At 46.7% G+C, this 14,882-nt stretch overlaps 1 protein-coding gene across 1 annotated transcript in view; it reads right to left on the reverse strand.

The window, feature by feature from the left end:
• GFRA1 (GDNF family receptor alpha 1) overlaps window positions 1-14,882 on the reverse strand; it is a 265,032-nt gene that overhangs the window by 58,568 nt on the left and 191,582 nt on the right. Inside the window, exon 6 of the mRNA XM_007941595.2 lies at window positions 2,346-2,455. Coding sequence (XP_007939786.1) covers window positions 2,346-2,455 — 110 coding nt within the window. The remainder of the gene's footprint in view (window positions 1-2,345; window positions 2,456-14,882) is intronic.

Genomic DNA, 14,882 nt, shown 5'->3' on the forward strand with positions numbered 1-14,882 from the left:
ATTCCAAAGACAAGTGATCCAACAGAATGTGGAAATTATCAAACAATTTCATTAATAAGACACATGAGTAAAATTTTGTTGATAATTAACAAATGGCTGCAGCAGTACATTGGCATGGAAATGCCAAAACTAAAGCCAGATTCAGAAGAGGGTATTGAACTAGAGATATCATTGAAGATGTCAGATGGATTTTAGCTGGAAGCAAAGAGTACCAGAGAAATGTTTACCTGTGTTTTACAGACTATGCAAATGCATTTGACTGTGTGGATCATAGTATATCATGGATAACATTGAGAAGAATGGGAATTTCAGAACACTTAATTGTGCCCATGAGGAACCTATATGTAGTCATTGAACAGAACAAGGGGATACTGCATGGTTTAAAATCAGGAAGGAGTGCATTAGAGTTGTATCCTTTCACTATACTAATTCAGTCTATATGCTGAGCAAATAATCCAAGAAACTGGACTGTACGAAGATGAACATGGAATCAGGATTGGAGGAAGATGCATTAACAACCTGTGATACGCAGATGACAAAACTTCACTTGCTGACAGTGAAGACGACTTGAAGCACTTATTGATGAAGGTCAAAGACTATAGCCTTCAGTATGAATTACAATTCAACATAAAGAAAACGAAAATTCTCACAACTGGACCAACAAGCAACATCATGATAAATGGTGAAAAGGCTGAAGTTGTCAAGGATTTTATTTTACTTAGATTTATAATCAATGTCCATGAAAACAATAGTCAAGAAACCAAATGACATATTACATTGGGCAAATCTGCAGTAAAAGTCCTCTTTAAAGTGTCAAAGAGCAAAGATGTCTCTTTGGTGCACTTGTCCCAAGCCATGGTCTTTTTAATACCCTCATATTCATGTGAGAGCTGGATAATGAATAAGGAAGACTGCAGAAGAACTAATGAATCTGAATTGTGGTGTTGGTGAAGAATATTGAATGTACCATGGCCTTCCAGAAGAACGAACAGATCTGTCTTGGAAGAAGTACAGCCAGATGCTCTTTGGAAGTGAGGATGGCGAGATTTCAGCTACCACACTTTGGTAGTGCTATCACTCGGGACCACTCCCTGGAGAAGGATATATGCTAGGTGAAGCGGACAGCAAAAACGGGAAAGACCCTCAATAAGACGGACTGACACAGTGGCTGAGATGATGGGTTCCAGCATAGCAATGATTGTGAAGATGCTGTAGGGCCAGACTGTGTTTCTTTCTGCTGCACACAGGGTGATTATGAGTTGAAACTGACTCAGCGGCACCCAACAATATCAACAACCACATTCTGTTTGTCTGTTGATCTTGTGGCAGGCCCTTGGGTTGTTTCCACCTTTTAGCCTTTGTGATTAGTGCAGCTATAAACACTGGAACTAATCAGGAAAACAGGGTGAGAATGGTTGCACAACTTGAAGAATTCATCAAGGCCACTGAATCATATATGGAGAAATGGTTGAGTTGGTGTACTTCATTCTCAGTGGGATGTTCTTCCTGCCTCGTGACTTGTGTGACACTGACATAGACACCTGGGAGGGACACACACGCTGGCAGAGCCATCACGCTCCTGACAGTGGTGATTTCCCTCAGCCCTACCCAGCCTTCCCTCATGAGCCTTCTCAAATGCCACCACTAGCTGGGATACCTGCCTTTCCCCTGGCCTGCTCCATTTACCTGAGAGCACAAGTCCTCCTCATTGATTCTCTTCTTCCAAAACTCCCAGTGCCTTATCTAACTCCTCTGCTTTCCTGCAGGCTCAGAACCCTGTTCTAAGGGGCCCTAGGTCTTAAAAGACACGCAATACCATTGCTGCTGTGTCTGTCTTCAGGGGGAAGAAATAGCCTAAGTCACTCCCTGAACACAGGAAGTTAAATTACCATGAACATCAACGGAAGGGAAGACCCCAGCTTTTTCAGGGTTTTTCATTTCCAAAGGACCATTTAGGGGGAAACGTCTTTTTGATTTTCCCAGACTGAGGGACTTCCAAGTTCCCTTTCTCCAAAGCTCCTGATTCAATTTAACCTCATCTGACTGGCTCCCTTCTTCCACAACTGCTCTTTTTCCAACTTCTGCTCTGCGCTCTCCAAGCGGGCCTCTCACTGGCTCCCTGTTCGCGTTCTCCCCGCTCTGTAATAGCCACCTTCCTGCCTCTGCCTGTGCACCTCTACTGCTCTCCTCCTTTCCATCCTCTCCTTCCCCGAAAGGCCTCACGTCAAACCCCCGCAGGGAGGGTTGCTGGGAGATTTTTGATTTTACACCCGACCACCGACAATGGAGACGCCTTGGGTATTTGTAAAGCAGATTTGCTCCTGTCCCCACTTCTCCCGTCTTACCAATCAGCCCCGAATAGGCGAGCAGGCAGTCAGCGTAGTTTTCCTTCAGACAGCTGCTGACAGACCTTGACTCCGGCTGGCAGTTGGTAAAAAAATCTGCAAGACGAGACCTGCAATATGAAGAAAGGGGGAAAATGTGTTTTAAGCTTCATAAGCCTCAGGACAGCCATCGTTTTTCCTTACTTCTTTGTTCAGACGCCTTCCCCCACCCCCACCACACAATATCTATCAGTCTGTCTATCGAGAGAGAGAAAACAGGAAATGCAAAATATTAAAATGTTGACTATCTTTAATATAAACCCACAAGCATCCCCGATGCCCCCAGCCCCCGTCACGTGTGTGTGTCTGCTTATTTGGAGAGAAATGTTCAGGGCCTGTAAGTGGAGAATGTCCATGCTTTGAAGTTTCCATTCAATTACTTATTTCTGACTAGACTGATTTGCATCTCTAGGAAAACAGGCTTCTCCACACACTCACTGGAGTCCCACACTAGGAAAATATTTACTTTATACAGAAACATGTCTCTGGCATCCAAACAGCATCCTATAGTCCATCTGCTCCCGTAATTCCTACTGGCTTTAGAAATGCATGTATCTGTCTTGTAAGTCTTCTCTCATCCACCAGCCCAGGGGCCGGTGATTTATTTATTCCAGCCAAGCGGAGGGAGAGGCAGGAAGGACAGGAGATGTGTGCTCCGGGAGGGGTGACACCCGTCTTTGATGGGTTGTGACGGATCTGTGGTTGGAGGCAGCGCCTACGCAGTCCATGATCAAAGGAGCAGCATCTGTCTGCAATTTGGGAACCCTCCAGAGACGGCACAGTCCCACTGGAGGTTCTGGGTGGCAGGGAAATTCCCACCAGTTGCCATCATGTCAACTCCGACTCATGGCGAACTCAAGGGTGTCAGAGTAGGAACATGCTCCATAGGGTGTCAATGGCTGATCGATTGTTCACAAGTAGATCACCAGGCCTTTCTTCTGAGTGCCTCTGGGTGCACTTGGACTCCAACCTTTGGAAGCCAGGCACGTTAATGGTCTGCACCACCCTGGGCCTGCAGCGAGGTTGCAGAAGCCCAGAAAGGAAGAGAGGCTGCCAGCATGCAGGCCCAGGGAGGAAGAGGGCTCTTCGCGGCCAATAGGCCGTTGTTGACTCTGAAGAGGATGTTGTTGGAGAAATCCTGGATGGGCCCTGGGCCGCCTTGGACAGACAATGGCTCTGTTTCCAAGTGACCCACAATGGACTTCAAGAGAGCTACAATTATCTGGCAGTTATGGGAGACAGTGGGGGGTTGTCCCAGCTTTCTTCTGTCTGTGGTTCACCAAGGTGGCAAATGACATACCCGGAGCTGTTTTCCCTTTTTTCCACCCAAAACCTGTATTTATTTAGTGCATTTCATGATGTAAACAGCTGGTCTGGCGGGGTGGAGTGGGTAGGATGAGGGGTTCACAAAGGTTTGCAAATGGCTCTGGGGAAGCCCATTACACACCCCTTTAGGGTAAATTTAACATGAAGGGGGATTAAAGGGCCTGATGAAATTATTGAAGTCACAGTATACTGCAAAGATGCTTGGCGATCATTTGTTGTTATTGTTGTTAAATGCCATGGGGCTATCTCCGACTCATAGTGACCCTATGCACAGCAGAACAAAACACCACCCGGTCCTAAGCCAGCTCCACGACTCTTGCTACACTTGAGCCCATCGCCGCTGCCACCATGTCAATCCACCTCGTTGAGGGCCTTCCCCTCTTTCGTTGACGGTGGGGTGGGGGTTATTTCCTTAAACCCTCATGAACAAGGCCGCCCGAGCCTCCCTTTTCTGGGCCCATCTGGCACACTCCGTGTTCTGTGTGCCTGGCGCATCACGGAAGTCCCCGGGGCAGGTGGCGGAGTGCCGCTTGATTTTTTTTGCACAGCACCTGACACTCCTCCGAGAGGCCCTTTATAACACTTCCCGAGCAGGCTGTGTGCTGAAGCTAAGTGCCGTGGCCAGATCCTCCAAATGAGGCTTCTGCGTGCACATGTGCGTGTGCCTGGATCCCACCCAGCCAGCGCCAAGCCGGTATTTGCTGACTCTAATTGCACACACTGAAGGGTATAAAACCTGGCCATTTTCTGCAGCCCGGTTAAAAGATTTATTTTTCAGAGCAATCCCTAAAGGTGGTTCAGGCTTACTCAATTGGCTCCAATCACATCCAGCTTGGGTAGTGTGCTAATTTCAGAAGAATTTTCATGGTCATGAAAGTTAATGATCTATTGGTATTGGGCTTCTAACTTCGCAAAGGCCAACTGTGGATCAGGCAGCTGGGGCCCCAGTTCTACACACAAGCTGGTCACTGAACAGCTCTCTGACCTGGCAGCCCCCCAGAGACAGTGATGGTCGCCTGCCTCTGTGTCTCCTGGTTTTCGTAGTCTCTCGAGCAGACTATTAACAACACTGTGACACGGATTACTATTCTTCAGCACAAGGCTAATGCCACCAGACTCATTTTGCTTAACAACCTCAGAATTGACTCACAATTGGACTCTGGAATGAAAGGCTAATTGAGTCAGTCTGCTGCAGAGAGCACAGCCCTGATCGGGAGGATATAGAACTAAATACACTGCTCAGGGCCGAACCCCAGACAGGCGGCTCTCTGAGAGAAGGCTGTCAGCACAGATCCTCGCCCTAAGACAAACAGGGCCAGTGGATGGGAAGAGCATTTCTGAATAACACTGCATACACCGGGATGCTAAAGTACGAACATTTCCTTGGTTCCTTCATACCCGACCTCCTCTCTCTCTGACATTTAGTATGGGAGACAGAGTGGGCATGTTATAGCATTCCCATTTTGTAGATGGAAAAACTGACATAAGATGCTTATACTGTGGTGTGCTGGAGCTGGGTCATTGGTAAATTTTCAGGAATTTTGAGAGTTGGTTAACAATCACAGAGGTCGCTTGAAATTGGCCATAGCAGGAGATTCACAGGAGTCCCTGGGTAGCCCAAATGGTCAGGCTCAGATCTAACTGAAAGGCTCAGAAGAAAGGCCTGGCAATCTGTTGCTGCAAGGTCACAGCCACTGACCTGCACAGTTCTACTCTGATCTCTAGGGGATTTCCAAGGTTGGAGTCAACTCAATGGCAACTGGTTTGGTTTAGGAGAATTTACACCAGGGGAATCAGGAAACACTACAAACCAGGCTTTGCGTTGCTCTTGGAGAAGCAGTTGTTAAACATTTACCAGCAGTGTCCTGTTTAAGGACTGGATGATGCAGCCAATCCCACTGATGAAGAATGTGCCGTGGCCCCAGAGTCTAGTCCCAGCCCTTCTGGGACAGACTTCCTCGCCCATCTCTGATCACCCTTTTGCTAAATGAAATGGTACAGCAGTAATTAACATCCAGGCTTCAGTCCTTTCTAAAGGAAAGAAATCATCTCCCCCCACCCGAAGATCTTCCTGGCTCATGCTTTCTCTTGCCATCACAGTCCTCTAAAATCTTGAAGTAATGTGTGCAAATGGTTCCACTGAATTCTAGTTTGTTCCACTGGCTGAAGGATGTGCTCAGAGCTTGTGATAGATACAACTATCAATAAGACCCTATTCCTGAACTGCAGTAACCCACAGTCGAGTAGACAAACCAGTAAAGGGATTATAACAATACAGTGGCTAATTCTTCATAAAAGATGAGAAAGGCTGCCAATAAAAACAATCCCTAGTATCAGTTAAGGATTTAGCATTTGTTGTGGTTAGATACTGTCAAGTCGGCTCCGACCCACGGCGACCCTCTGTACAACAGCAGGAAACACTACCCTGTCCTGCACGGTCCTCACAGTCCTTGCTGTGCTTGCGCCCATCGTTACGGCTGCCTGTCGGTCCATTTCATTGAGGATCTTCCCCTGTATCCCTGACCCTCTACTTTACCAACCATGATCTCCTTGTCCAAGGACTAGTCCCTTCTGACAACATGACCAAAGTAGGAGAGACCAAGTCTGGCCATTCTCACTTCCAAGGAGCATTACGGCTGCACTTCTTCCAGAACAGATTTTTTTTTATATATATATGTTAGGTATGTTTTCAATAACTTCATATTTTTCTCCTGACAACTCCAATGAAATAGGAACTGTTGTTACCTAACTTTATGGAGGTGGAAACCAAGGCTGAGAGAAGTTAAACAAAGAAGACCAGTTGCCATCAAGATGATTCCAACTCATGGCGATCTCATGTCGGTCAGAGGCAAGCTGTGTTCCACAGGGTTTTCAGGGGCTGACTTTTTGGAAGTAGATAACGAGGTCTTTCTTCTGAGGAGTCTCTGGGTGGACTTGAACCATCTACCTTCTCTTTCCAGGGACTCATAGTGAGGTTAGACCAGAGCAAAATAGTGAGTAGGAGAAACAGGCCTTAAAGCCACACATTCTAACTCTACAACTGAAGCATTTAACCTCTATGCTACACAGCTACAGGAGCAAGTTTCAAGAAAGGCTATGATTTGGCGGCTGGCATGTGAAGGGTGGGTGGAATCCATCAGATAAAGGTAGGGGCAGAAGGAAATAACATATGATAAAATAACCAGGCTCCCAACAATTATAGAGGGTTTGTTCATGCCAGGCATTGATTAAAGTGCTTCATGAGTATTTACAACTTAATCCTCAGGACAACTTTACTAGGTGATACTATTGGCCCAATTGTACAGATGGGGAAACTGAGGCACAGAGCGTCTAAGGCACTCTCTACAGGTTGCAGAGCCCCTTGGTGAAGCTGGAAGGTGAGTGCATTCAAGATGACTCCAGAGCCATAGATCATTCTTCAACACTGCCCTTGAAACATGCACTTCTTACAAGTTTTCTGACATTCACTCAGGGGGCCGGGCCACAGTATGCAAATGGAGAGTGGTGGGAAATGATGCTGGAGAGGTCAGGGAAGGCCCAACACGAGAAGCCTCGAATCAGGCTGGGAGTGTGGATTTTATCCGAAAATCAGCATGAGCCACTGAAGGATTCTAAGCAAGCAACGGGATCCAATTTGCATATGAGGAAGACTCCTTGCTTGGGCTTTTATTTGTTCAGCAAAGATTTGCTCCACGCCTACTCTGTGCCCTCACTGTTCCAGCAGCAATAGGAGAGGGTCTGAAGAGGGGAACTGGCCAAGGAGGGATGCAGAGGTGAGTCAAAGGGAAATGGAGAAGGTGGGAAGGGGGAAAGAAGCCAGGAGGAGGCTCTGAGCTGTGGGTACTGCTAGAATGGATTCTGCAGAAAGTGGGACAGCTCAGCCGGCAGTGCTGTCGTGGTGGGAAACACACAGGGGGGCAGGCTTGCAAGGAAGATGGGGAGTGCAGTGGTGGCTGCATTGACTTCATGGTGCCCATGAGGACCCAAGGGTCCAGTAGGCTGTCAGCCCTCTGGATGCTTCATTTGTCCAGTCACCAACTGCTGCCTGAGCACCTACACAGTGAGGGGAGGCAGGACGAAGGGGCACGCCCGGCCCCAGCAGAGCCCCATGTACTTCCCCTGAGCCCTGCTGAGTTAGGACTCACATTATAATAAGTTTCAGTGGCTTCTCTGCCTGGGCTGCAGTGATCCAAACAAGGACTCTTAACCATCCAGTATGGGATTAACAAAGAAACCCCACCATTGCATTTCTTGTGGAGACATGAACTCCCCATGACTACAGCAGTGGGGAACTCCAAGACAAGGAAAAGGAAATGAATAGGCCAAAACCCCAAAACCAAACTCATTGCCATCGAGTTGGATCTGACTCATAGCGACCCAACCCCTCCTTGGGTTTCTAAGGCAGTATCTCTATGGAAGTACATTGCCCAACCTTCCTTTTGAGGAGTGGATGGTGGTTTTGAACTGCCAGCCTTCTGGTTAGCAGTCAAGTGCCTTGGGCACTATGCCACCACAGCTCCTTATGAATAGGCACTAATGCAGAAACATATCTCCCTCAGAAAGGGAATATCTTCCACCCTCAAAGAGGAGGGAAATGCAGGCAAATGCCATGCTGGCCTGAGGAAACTGGCTGAAGAGAAAACAGTGGTTCAGGCAGAAAATCACACATTACAGTAAGCATGCTACTAACTGGAAATTAAAAAAAAAAAAATGATGATAATGATAAACTCTAGGAATGTCTTCTCAAGTAGCAGATGGTCTTTTGACAGTGGGGGGAAATTATTTATCTACTTTTTCAGTAGCTGTTTTTTTGGGGGGAAAAGTGTTATGAGAAACAGGTTAAAAAAAAACAAACCCACAAACATACAGCAATGCCCAGTTTAACTCATCCTGCATTATCATAATCCTTTGAATGTTTTTGCAGGACAAATCCCATACTTGGACACAAGCTGTGTGGTTCGTGGGATAAGCCCTGGTCTAGGAATTGTGAGAATGTGACTGAGATTCAGGTCCTACCACTCACTAATGAACCCGAGTTCCTGAATGCTGCTATTCCATTTGCTGTCCTCTTCCCCACACCTCTACGTCAGAAACACAATCTCCTAGACACTCAGAACTACTTGGGGAAAAATAACAAAACACTTGTATTCAAAGCTTTATTATTATTACTCAGGATCCCATTCTGCTTACCCATGATTTTAGTGTCAAAACATTTGGCTTCCTGTAAGTCTAGAGAACAAGATTTTTCTAGTGGATCCTTCACTTCACAGAAAGATAAGTGAGGGCCAAAGAGAGTAAGTGAAAATACACGGCGGGCAGTGGCAGATGGCATACAGTGGGAGATGAAATGCCGACCACCTGCAACGGCCCTGGAGTGTAGAAGTGGGGAGGGTGTTTGACTTGAGTTTCCTTGGAATTGATTTAAGTCATCACAACTGCTCTTCCTGCCACTGCTGGACCAGCTTGTTCTTCAGAGAGTCCTTCCTAATATTTCCTGACTTTGCCCTGAGTGCCAGGGGGGACAGAAGATGCAGAGCAGGCTCCCCACAACAAGGTGGGGGTCTGTTAATAAGTTAGGTAGACAGACAGAAGCTCAGCTGATTGATAGATAGCTGCCTTTGAGTCGACTCCAATGTTGGTAACCTTACGTACCACAGAACAAAATGGCGCCCGGTCCTGCATCATCCTCATGACCTCTGCTATGTTCAAGTCCATTGTTGCAACTATTGTGTCAGTCTGTTTCACTGAGGGTCTCTCTCACCCTCATTGGCCTTCTACTTTACCAAACACAACGTCGTACCCTGTCCCCAGTCGTACTGGTCCCCACTGATGTGTCCAAAACAAGCCAGTCAGACAGTGTTCTGTTGTGATCCATAAGGTTTTCATTGAGTAGTGCCTAAGCCATTCGACTGCTAACCAGAAGGCTGGTGGTTCAAACCCACCAGCCACTCCTTGGAAGGAATGTTGGGCAATCTACTTCCATAGTGATACTACCTCGGAAACGCGAGGGGTCGCTATGAGTCGGATCTGACTCAATGGCAGAGGGTTAATTTTCAGAAGTAGATCACCAGGCCTTTCCTCCTGGTCTCTCTTAGTTTGGAAGCGCCACTGAAACCTGTTTACCATAGGTGGTCCTGCTGCTATTTGAAATACCAGTGGCATAGCTTCCAACATCATACATAGCAACATGTAAGCCACTACAGTGTGACACACAGATGGGATGGTAGCAATGAATTAGAGCCCCCCTTTATCAAGGGGTGTTTTGGATCCCATCAGTACCCTTACAGACTTGGCTGTCCAGTAGAAACTAGAACCCTGGGGCAGGATCCACTGATGAACTTGCTTGTGTAAGAGATCACCAGAGTTTTTTCTGAACCCAATGTGAACAATAGGGCTTCAAAGTCTAGGTTTTCAGTTCAAGTCATTTTGTTTCTGAAAGGATTTTCAACGGGTCAGCTGGAGGGAACAAAGTAAAGAGGTAAGGGTGACATGGGCTTGGAAGGGACACCCCCTGGTTTATCACCCCACCCCACCCTTTATGCTTAGCAAGTTAGTCAGCTTCCCCAGCCTTCAGTTTCTCCACCTGGGAAAAGGTCGATGCCACCCACAGTTACTTTAATGGCTGCTTTGAGAGTTAAGTGACAATTATATAAAGTACCCGGCCCAGGACCCAGGATATTCCAATAAATGTTTACTTCCCATCCCGTCATCTTTTCTCCCCAAATTCCTGACTCATTCTATTGTTAAACCCTCACAGCAAAAACATCCAAGAAAAATTCAACACAGAAACACAGCTTAATTTCTCTTCTGCTGACCCTTACATTACACATCCTAATGGCCTACATCTGTGTAATTGAAGGCAGCAACTTTGACCAAAACAAATTGGATAAGTCCAACACCAGGAACCCTGGGGTGTTAACTTAAAACCTCTCAGTCATATGAGCTCATAGGCATTTTAAGAAAAGCTACTTTTTCCCAGGAGTTGAGGGGAGAAGACATATTTTAGAAATGACTAAATATCAGCAGGTTTGTTAATACTGCTAATCTCTTGTGCAGAAGAAAAACAATTTGAAAAACATGCCGCTAATATTAGACCAGGAACGGCAAAGCAAGAACACCGGAATGGTAATTTTCTGGTACAGTGACACAAAACAGACTTTTTTCTCTCTCTGTTTTTAGACAATTACCCCAGGCCTTCTCCTCCAACCGCCTCCTGGAGGGCACGTCTGGAAAGCATCCTTAAGGAAAGCCAGCTCCCCGTGAGGCGGCTGCAGGAGCTATCATCTGGCTGTCCCTTGCTTTGTGCCGTGCCCTGTGGCTTCCTGGAGTGAGGTCCCCATGTTGGCTCTGGAAGCTGTGGAGATGGGGCCTCAGAAAGCCCAGGTGTCCCTCTGCCTTAGTGTGAGCCTGGGAGATGAGCCAGGCCCCAGGACAGGTTCCAAGGCCAGCCTGCCCTATGGGCAGATTGTAGAGTCCCCACTCGCTATGTGGTTATGAAAGCTTTGACCCCACTGATGAGCTCCTAGGTGACACAGCCAGACCATGTCACTGGGAAAGAGCGCCATGAGGTCCAAGGAGCCTTCAAGACTTGCCTAAAACCCTTGTTTCCTGGGGCAGGAAGGCCCCTTTGGCCAAGTAGAGATTAATGTCTAGTCCCCCAAATCCCTGTTCAGCCTCATCCGCATATGGAAGAGGCTACAACTCATCGAACCAAACCCACCTGTCTCCCACTTGCCATGGGAGCCCTGATCCCTGGGGAGCCTGCAGCTCGGGTTCTCCTTGCAGTGTGCCCATTACATGTGTCATGGGGGGCTGCGGCCTCTGCTCTCTGAGCTTGACCCATAGGGGCTCTGGCTGAGCATCACCATGTGAGGAAGACATTCAGAGGGTGCAGGTGGAATTGTGGTGTTTAGGCTCTGCCTCCTGCCTTGGGTCCCTCTCCTTTGCTGAAGGTTCAAGGAAAGCAACTCACAGGTGGAGATGCAATGCTTCCTCAGCCTTGTACTGACATCAAACTGCTGTGCAGGCCTTCTACTGCAGCAGCCCCTAGGGGAGTCCAGGGCAGTATCTGATCCTCCTTGGCATTCCTCACAGAGCCACCTTGCATGAACACTGACAGCTGTCAATCAACATCTGCAAAGTGGCTGACACATCTTGACAGTCAATCTCTACCTGGCAAATTTGAAAAGCTAGTGATGGTAGTTGGCCAGGAAATCCATTCCAACTGGGAAGGGGGTTTGGCAGCCTCTAATCAGATGCCCTAGAGCTTCCCCTCAGTCAGAATTCACATCCCCACCACCACTACAGTCTTGAGGCCAATTTCTCCAAATGTGCAAACTGAGAATCATGGGATCCGCAAACTGTAGTAACTAATGGGAACATGGAAAACTTACAAACACTACAATACACTGCCAACTCAAATAAAGATGTCTTGTATTACCCATGTTCCACTAGCCTCATTAGTGCGTAAAAGCTAGCTTTGACAGTACTTGTCTTTAAGGGAAGAAATTGAGGGAGAAAAGCAATGGGAGGCTTTCTGGATGACGAAATGATCTTAAAGCTCTCAGGTACCCAATAGTCATCCAGTGGCTGTCTGCAGAGACAAGTGTGGGTGATAAATATGCTCGGACTATTTCCGAGTAAATCTCACCCAGTAAGTCTTTTATAGTTCTACAGGGCGACTTAGAAATCAGTTTTGTGACTTTTGGCCACAAGGAGAAATAGAAATATGAATGTTCAACCAATTTTTCAGCAGTAAAACCACCCTTTAAAACTCCAGACCAGCGTGGAGTAGCTCTTCCTCCTGGAGAATTCTGCAGGCATTTCCACATTAAGGACTGGATTTCAGGAGTCCTGACATTCCTCCTGCAACTCAAAGCTCCACCTCAACTGCTCAGGAGCCCTGGGTTGCAAAGACTACCCACCAGGGCTCCATTGAATTATTTATGCCCACACATGCTTCAGAAAGAATTTCTAGAAGCATTCAAGTATAGCCACATACAGTAGAATAAAAGTAAAAATTAGGGAATTGGGACCCACAGAAAGATAAGATGGAGATAGAGATGAAGCTGGTACAAAATACCTCCAGCTAGCCAAAAGCTAGCATTTGGCTCTGAGCTTTCTAGAAGCTGCTTAGAAGAGAGGAAAATAACTAGTCATGCAATTCATGCTATCCACAAAGTTAAAAAGACGATAGATGCTTGAAAGAAAAAGACAGTTTTTGTTGTTGTGTACTATTGAGTTGACTCCAATGAATAGTGACCATAGAACTACTCCATAGGATTTCTAAGGCTGTGATCTTTACAGGAGCAGACCACCAAGTCTTTTCTCCTATGGAGCTGCTGGAGAATTAGAAAGGGTGACCTTCTGGTTAGTGGCCCAGAGCTTAACCATTTCCCTACCAGGGCTCGTTGGTAAGATTAATGGCTCCCAAAGATGCTCATGCCCTAATCTTTGGAATATGACCAAAGGGATTTTGTGGATATAAGATTAAGGAATCTGAGATAGGGGATTATCCTGGATTATCCAGGTGGACTCAGTGTAATCACAAAGGTCCTTAAAAGGACAAAAGGGAGACAGAAGAGGAGGGCAGAGTGATGCAGTGTGAGAAAGACTTGAGTGGTCATTGCTGGCTTTGAAGATGGTGGGAGGGAGCCATGAGCCAAGGCATGTGGGCAGCCTCCCAAAGCTGGAAAAGGTAAGGGAATGAATCCTCTCCTGGAATTTCCAGAAGGAATGAAGCTCTGCCAACACCTTGATTTGATTCCAGTGAAACTTGTAGTGGACTTCAGACTTTCAGAACTGTAAAGGAGCACATTCGTGTTGGTTTAGAACACCAAGTCTGTGGTAACTTGTTACTGCAGCAAAAGAAAATTAAAATGCTACTGAAAAACAGCATACAAAGGGGATTTTGAATGCAGACTTTGAAGACGAACTGGGTCTTGAATTCCAATTCAACCACTTACTAACCATGAAATTCAGGGCATATCCCCTAACTGCTCTGAAGCTTAATTTACTCAGGTTGACAGACAGCATGTCCTTTGAAAGGCGTCCTGGAAGCACAATGGTTAAGCGATCCGCTCACTACTAATGGAAAGGGTGGCTGTTCAAACCCATCTAGCTGCTCTGAGGGAAAGAGACCCGGAATCTGTTCCTGTAGAAACCTTAGGGGGCAGTTCTACTCTGTCATATAGGGGTGCTTGACTGGATGGCAGTGAGAGTGGGTTAGCTGTACCCTCAGAAGGAAGTGCTTGAAGCAGGCAACTTTGTATCACAGTGTTATAGCTAGAGGAACCCCAGTCTAACTAGCTTAGGGAAACACAGGTAAATCCTGAAAACTATCCCAAAGGCTGCCTGGCCTCCTTCAGTCAAACTTGCTTCTTTGGGAGTTCCCCAAAGGTGAAAACCTAAAATCCCACCAGCTCTCTTGCCTTTAAAATTGGTAAAACTCCTCCCTGACATGCCCTCCCCAAAAAGACAAGCACTAAATACCTTGGTGGTACCTGAGCCTCCAGCTCCTTAGAGGAGTCCTGCATCTGGGTTCCGTGGGAGGGGTGAGGGAAGGGGAAGGTGAATGGACAGCTGGGCGGCTAACAACCTACACGTACACAAACAGACTTTAAGCAGAAACATATGTAAATAAGATCCTCTATTAATCTTTCATAGGGTCGCAGACTTCCTAAGGAAAATTCTCTTCAACAGTAAATATACAGTAGGTCATTTTTCTTCTAAGCAAGTTGTTTTAAGGTCAACAGAGACTTTGCGCTTAGCAAATAACTGCTCCCTAATGTCTTCCTTCCTAATGGGGTATTGAGGTTATGACTATTGCTCAGGAGACTGGGAACAACGGTGTTACCCGTCTAGAGGTATCAAGAGAAATCACTTACTCTATCGTCGGCAGATGGTAACGCCCGCTTCTTAGAGACCGTAACTCTTCTTAGTGACCCACTCACACGTGTAACATCCTCTTGTTCCATCCATCCTGCCTATTTTCTAAATTCTACCTAAAGCTCTCACGGCTGCATTGAAAACGAAATTTCTCCCTCAGTCTTCAGAGCAGAGGCTTTGATTTCCACGGTCCACACAGCCATTTTCTAACAGCTGTTCCCTCAGTCTCCCCCACCCACTCTAATCAGGTGATCTTTGGGCTTATTTTGACCCATTTAGAGGGAT

The sequence above is a fragment of the Orycteropus afer genome, unplaced genomic scaffold (genome assembly GCF_000298275.1).
Source record: "Orycteropus afer afer isolate SDZICR_OR568_19922 unplaced genomic scaffold, OryAfe1.0 scaffold00082, whole genome shotgun sequence".
Taxonomy (NCBI): Eukaryota; Metazoa; Chordata; class Mammalia; order Tubulidentata; family Orycteropodidae; genus Orycteropus; species Orycteropus afer.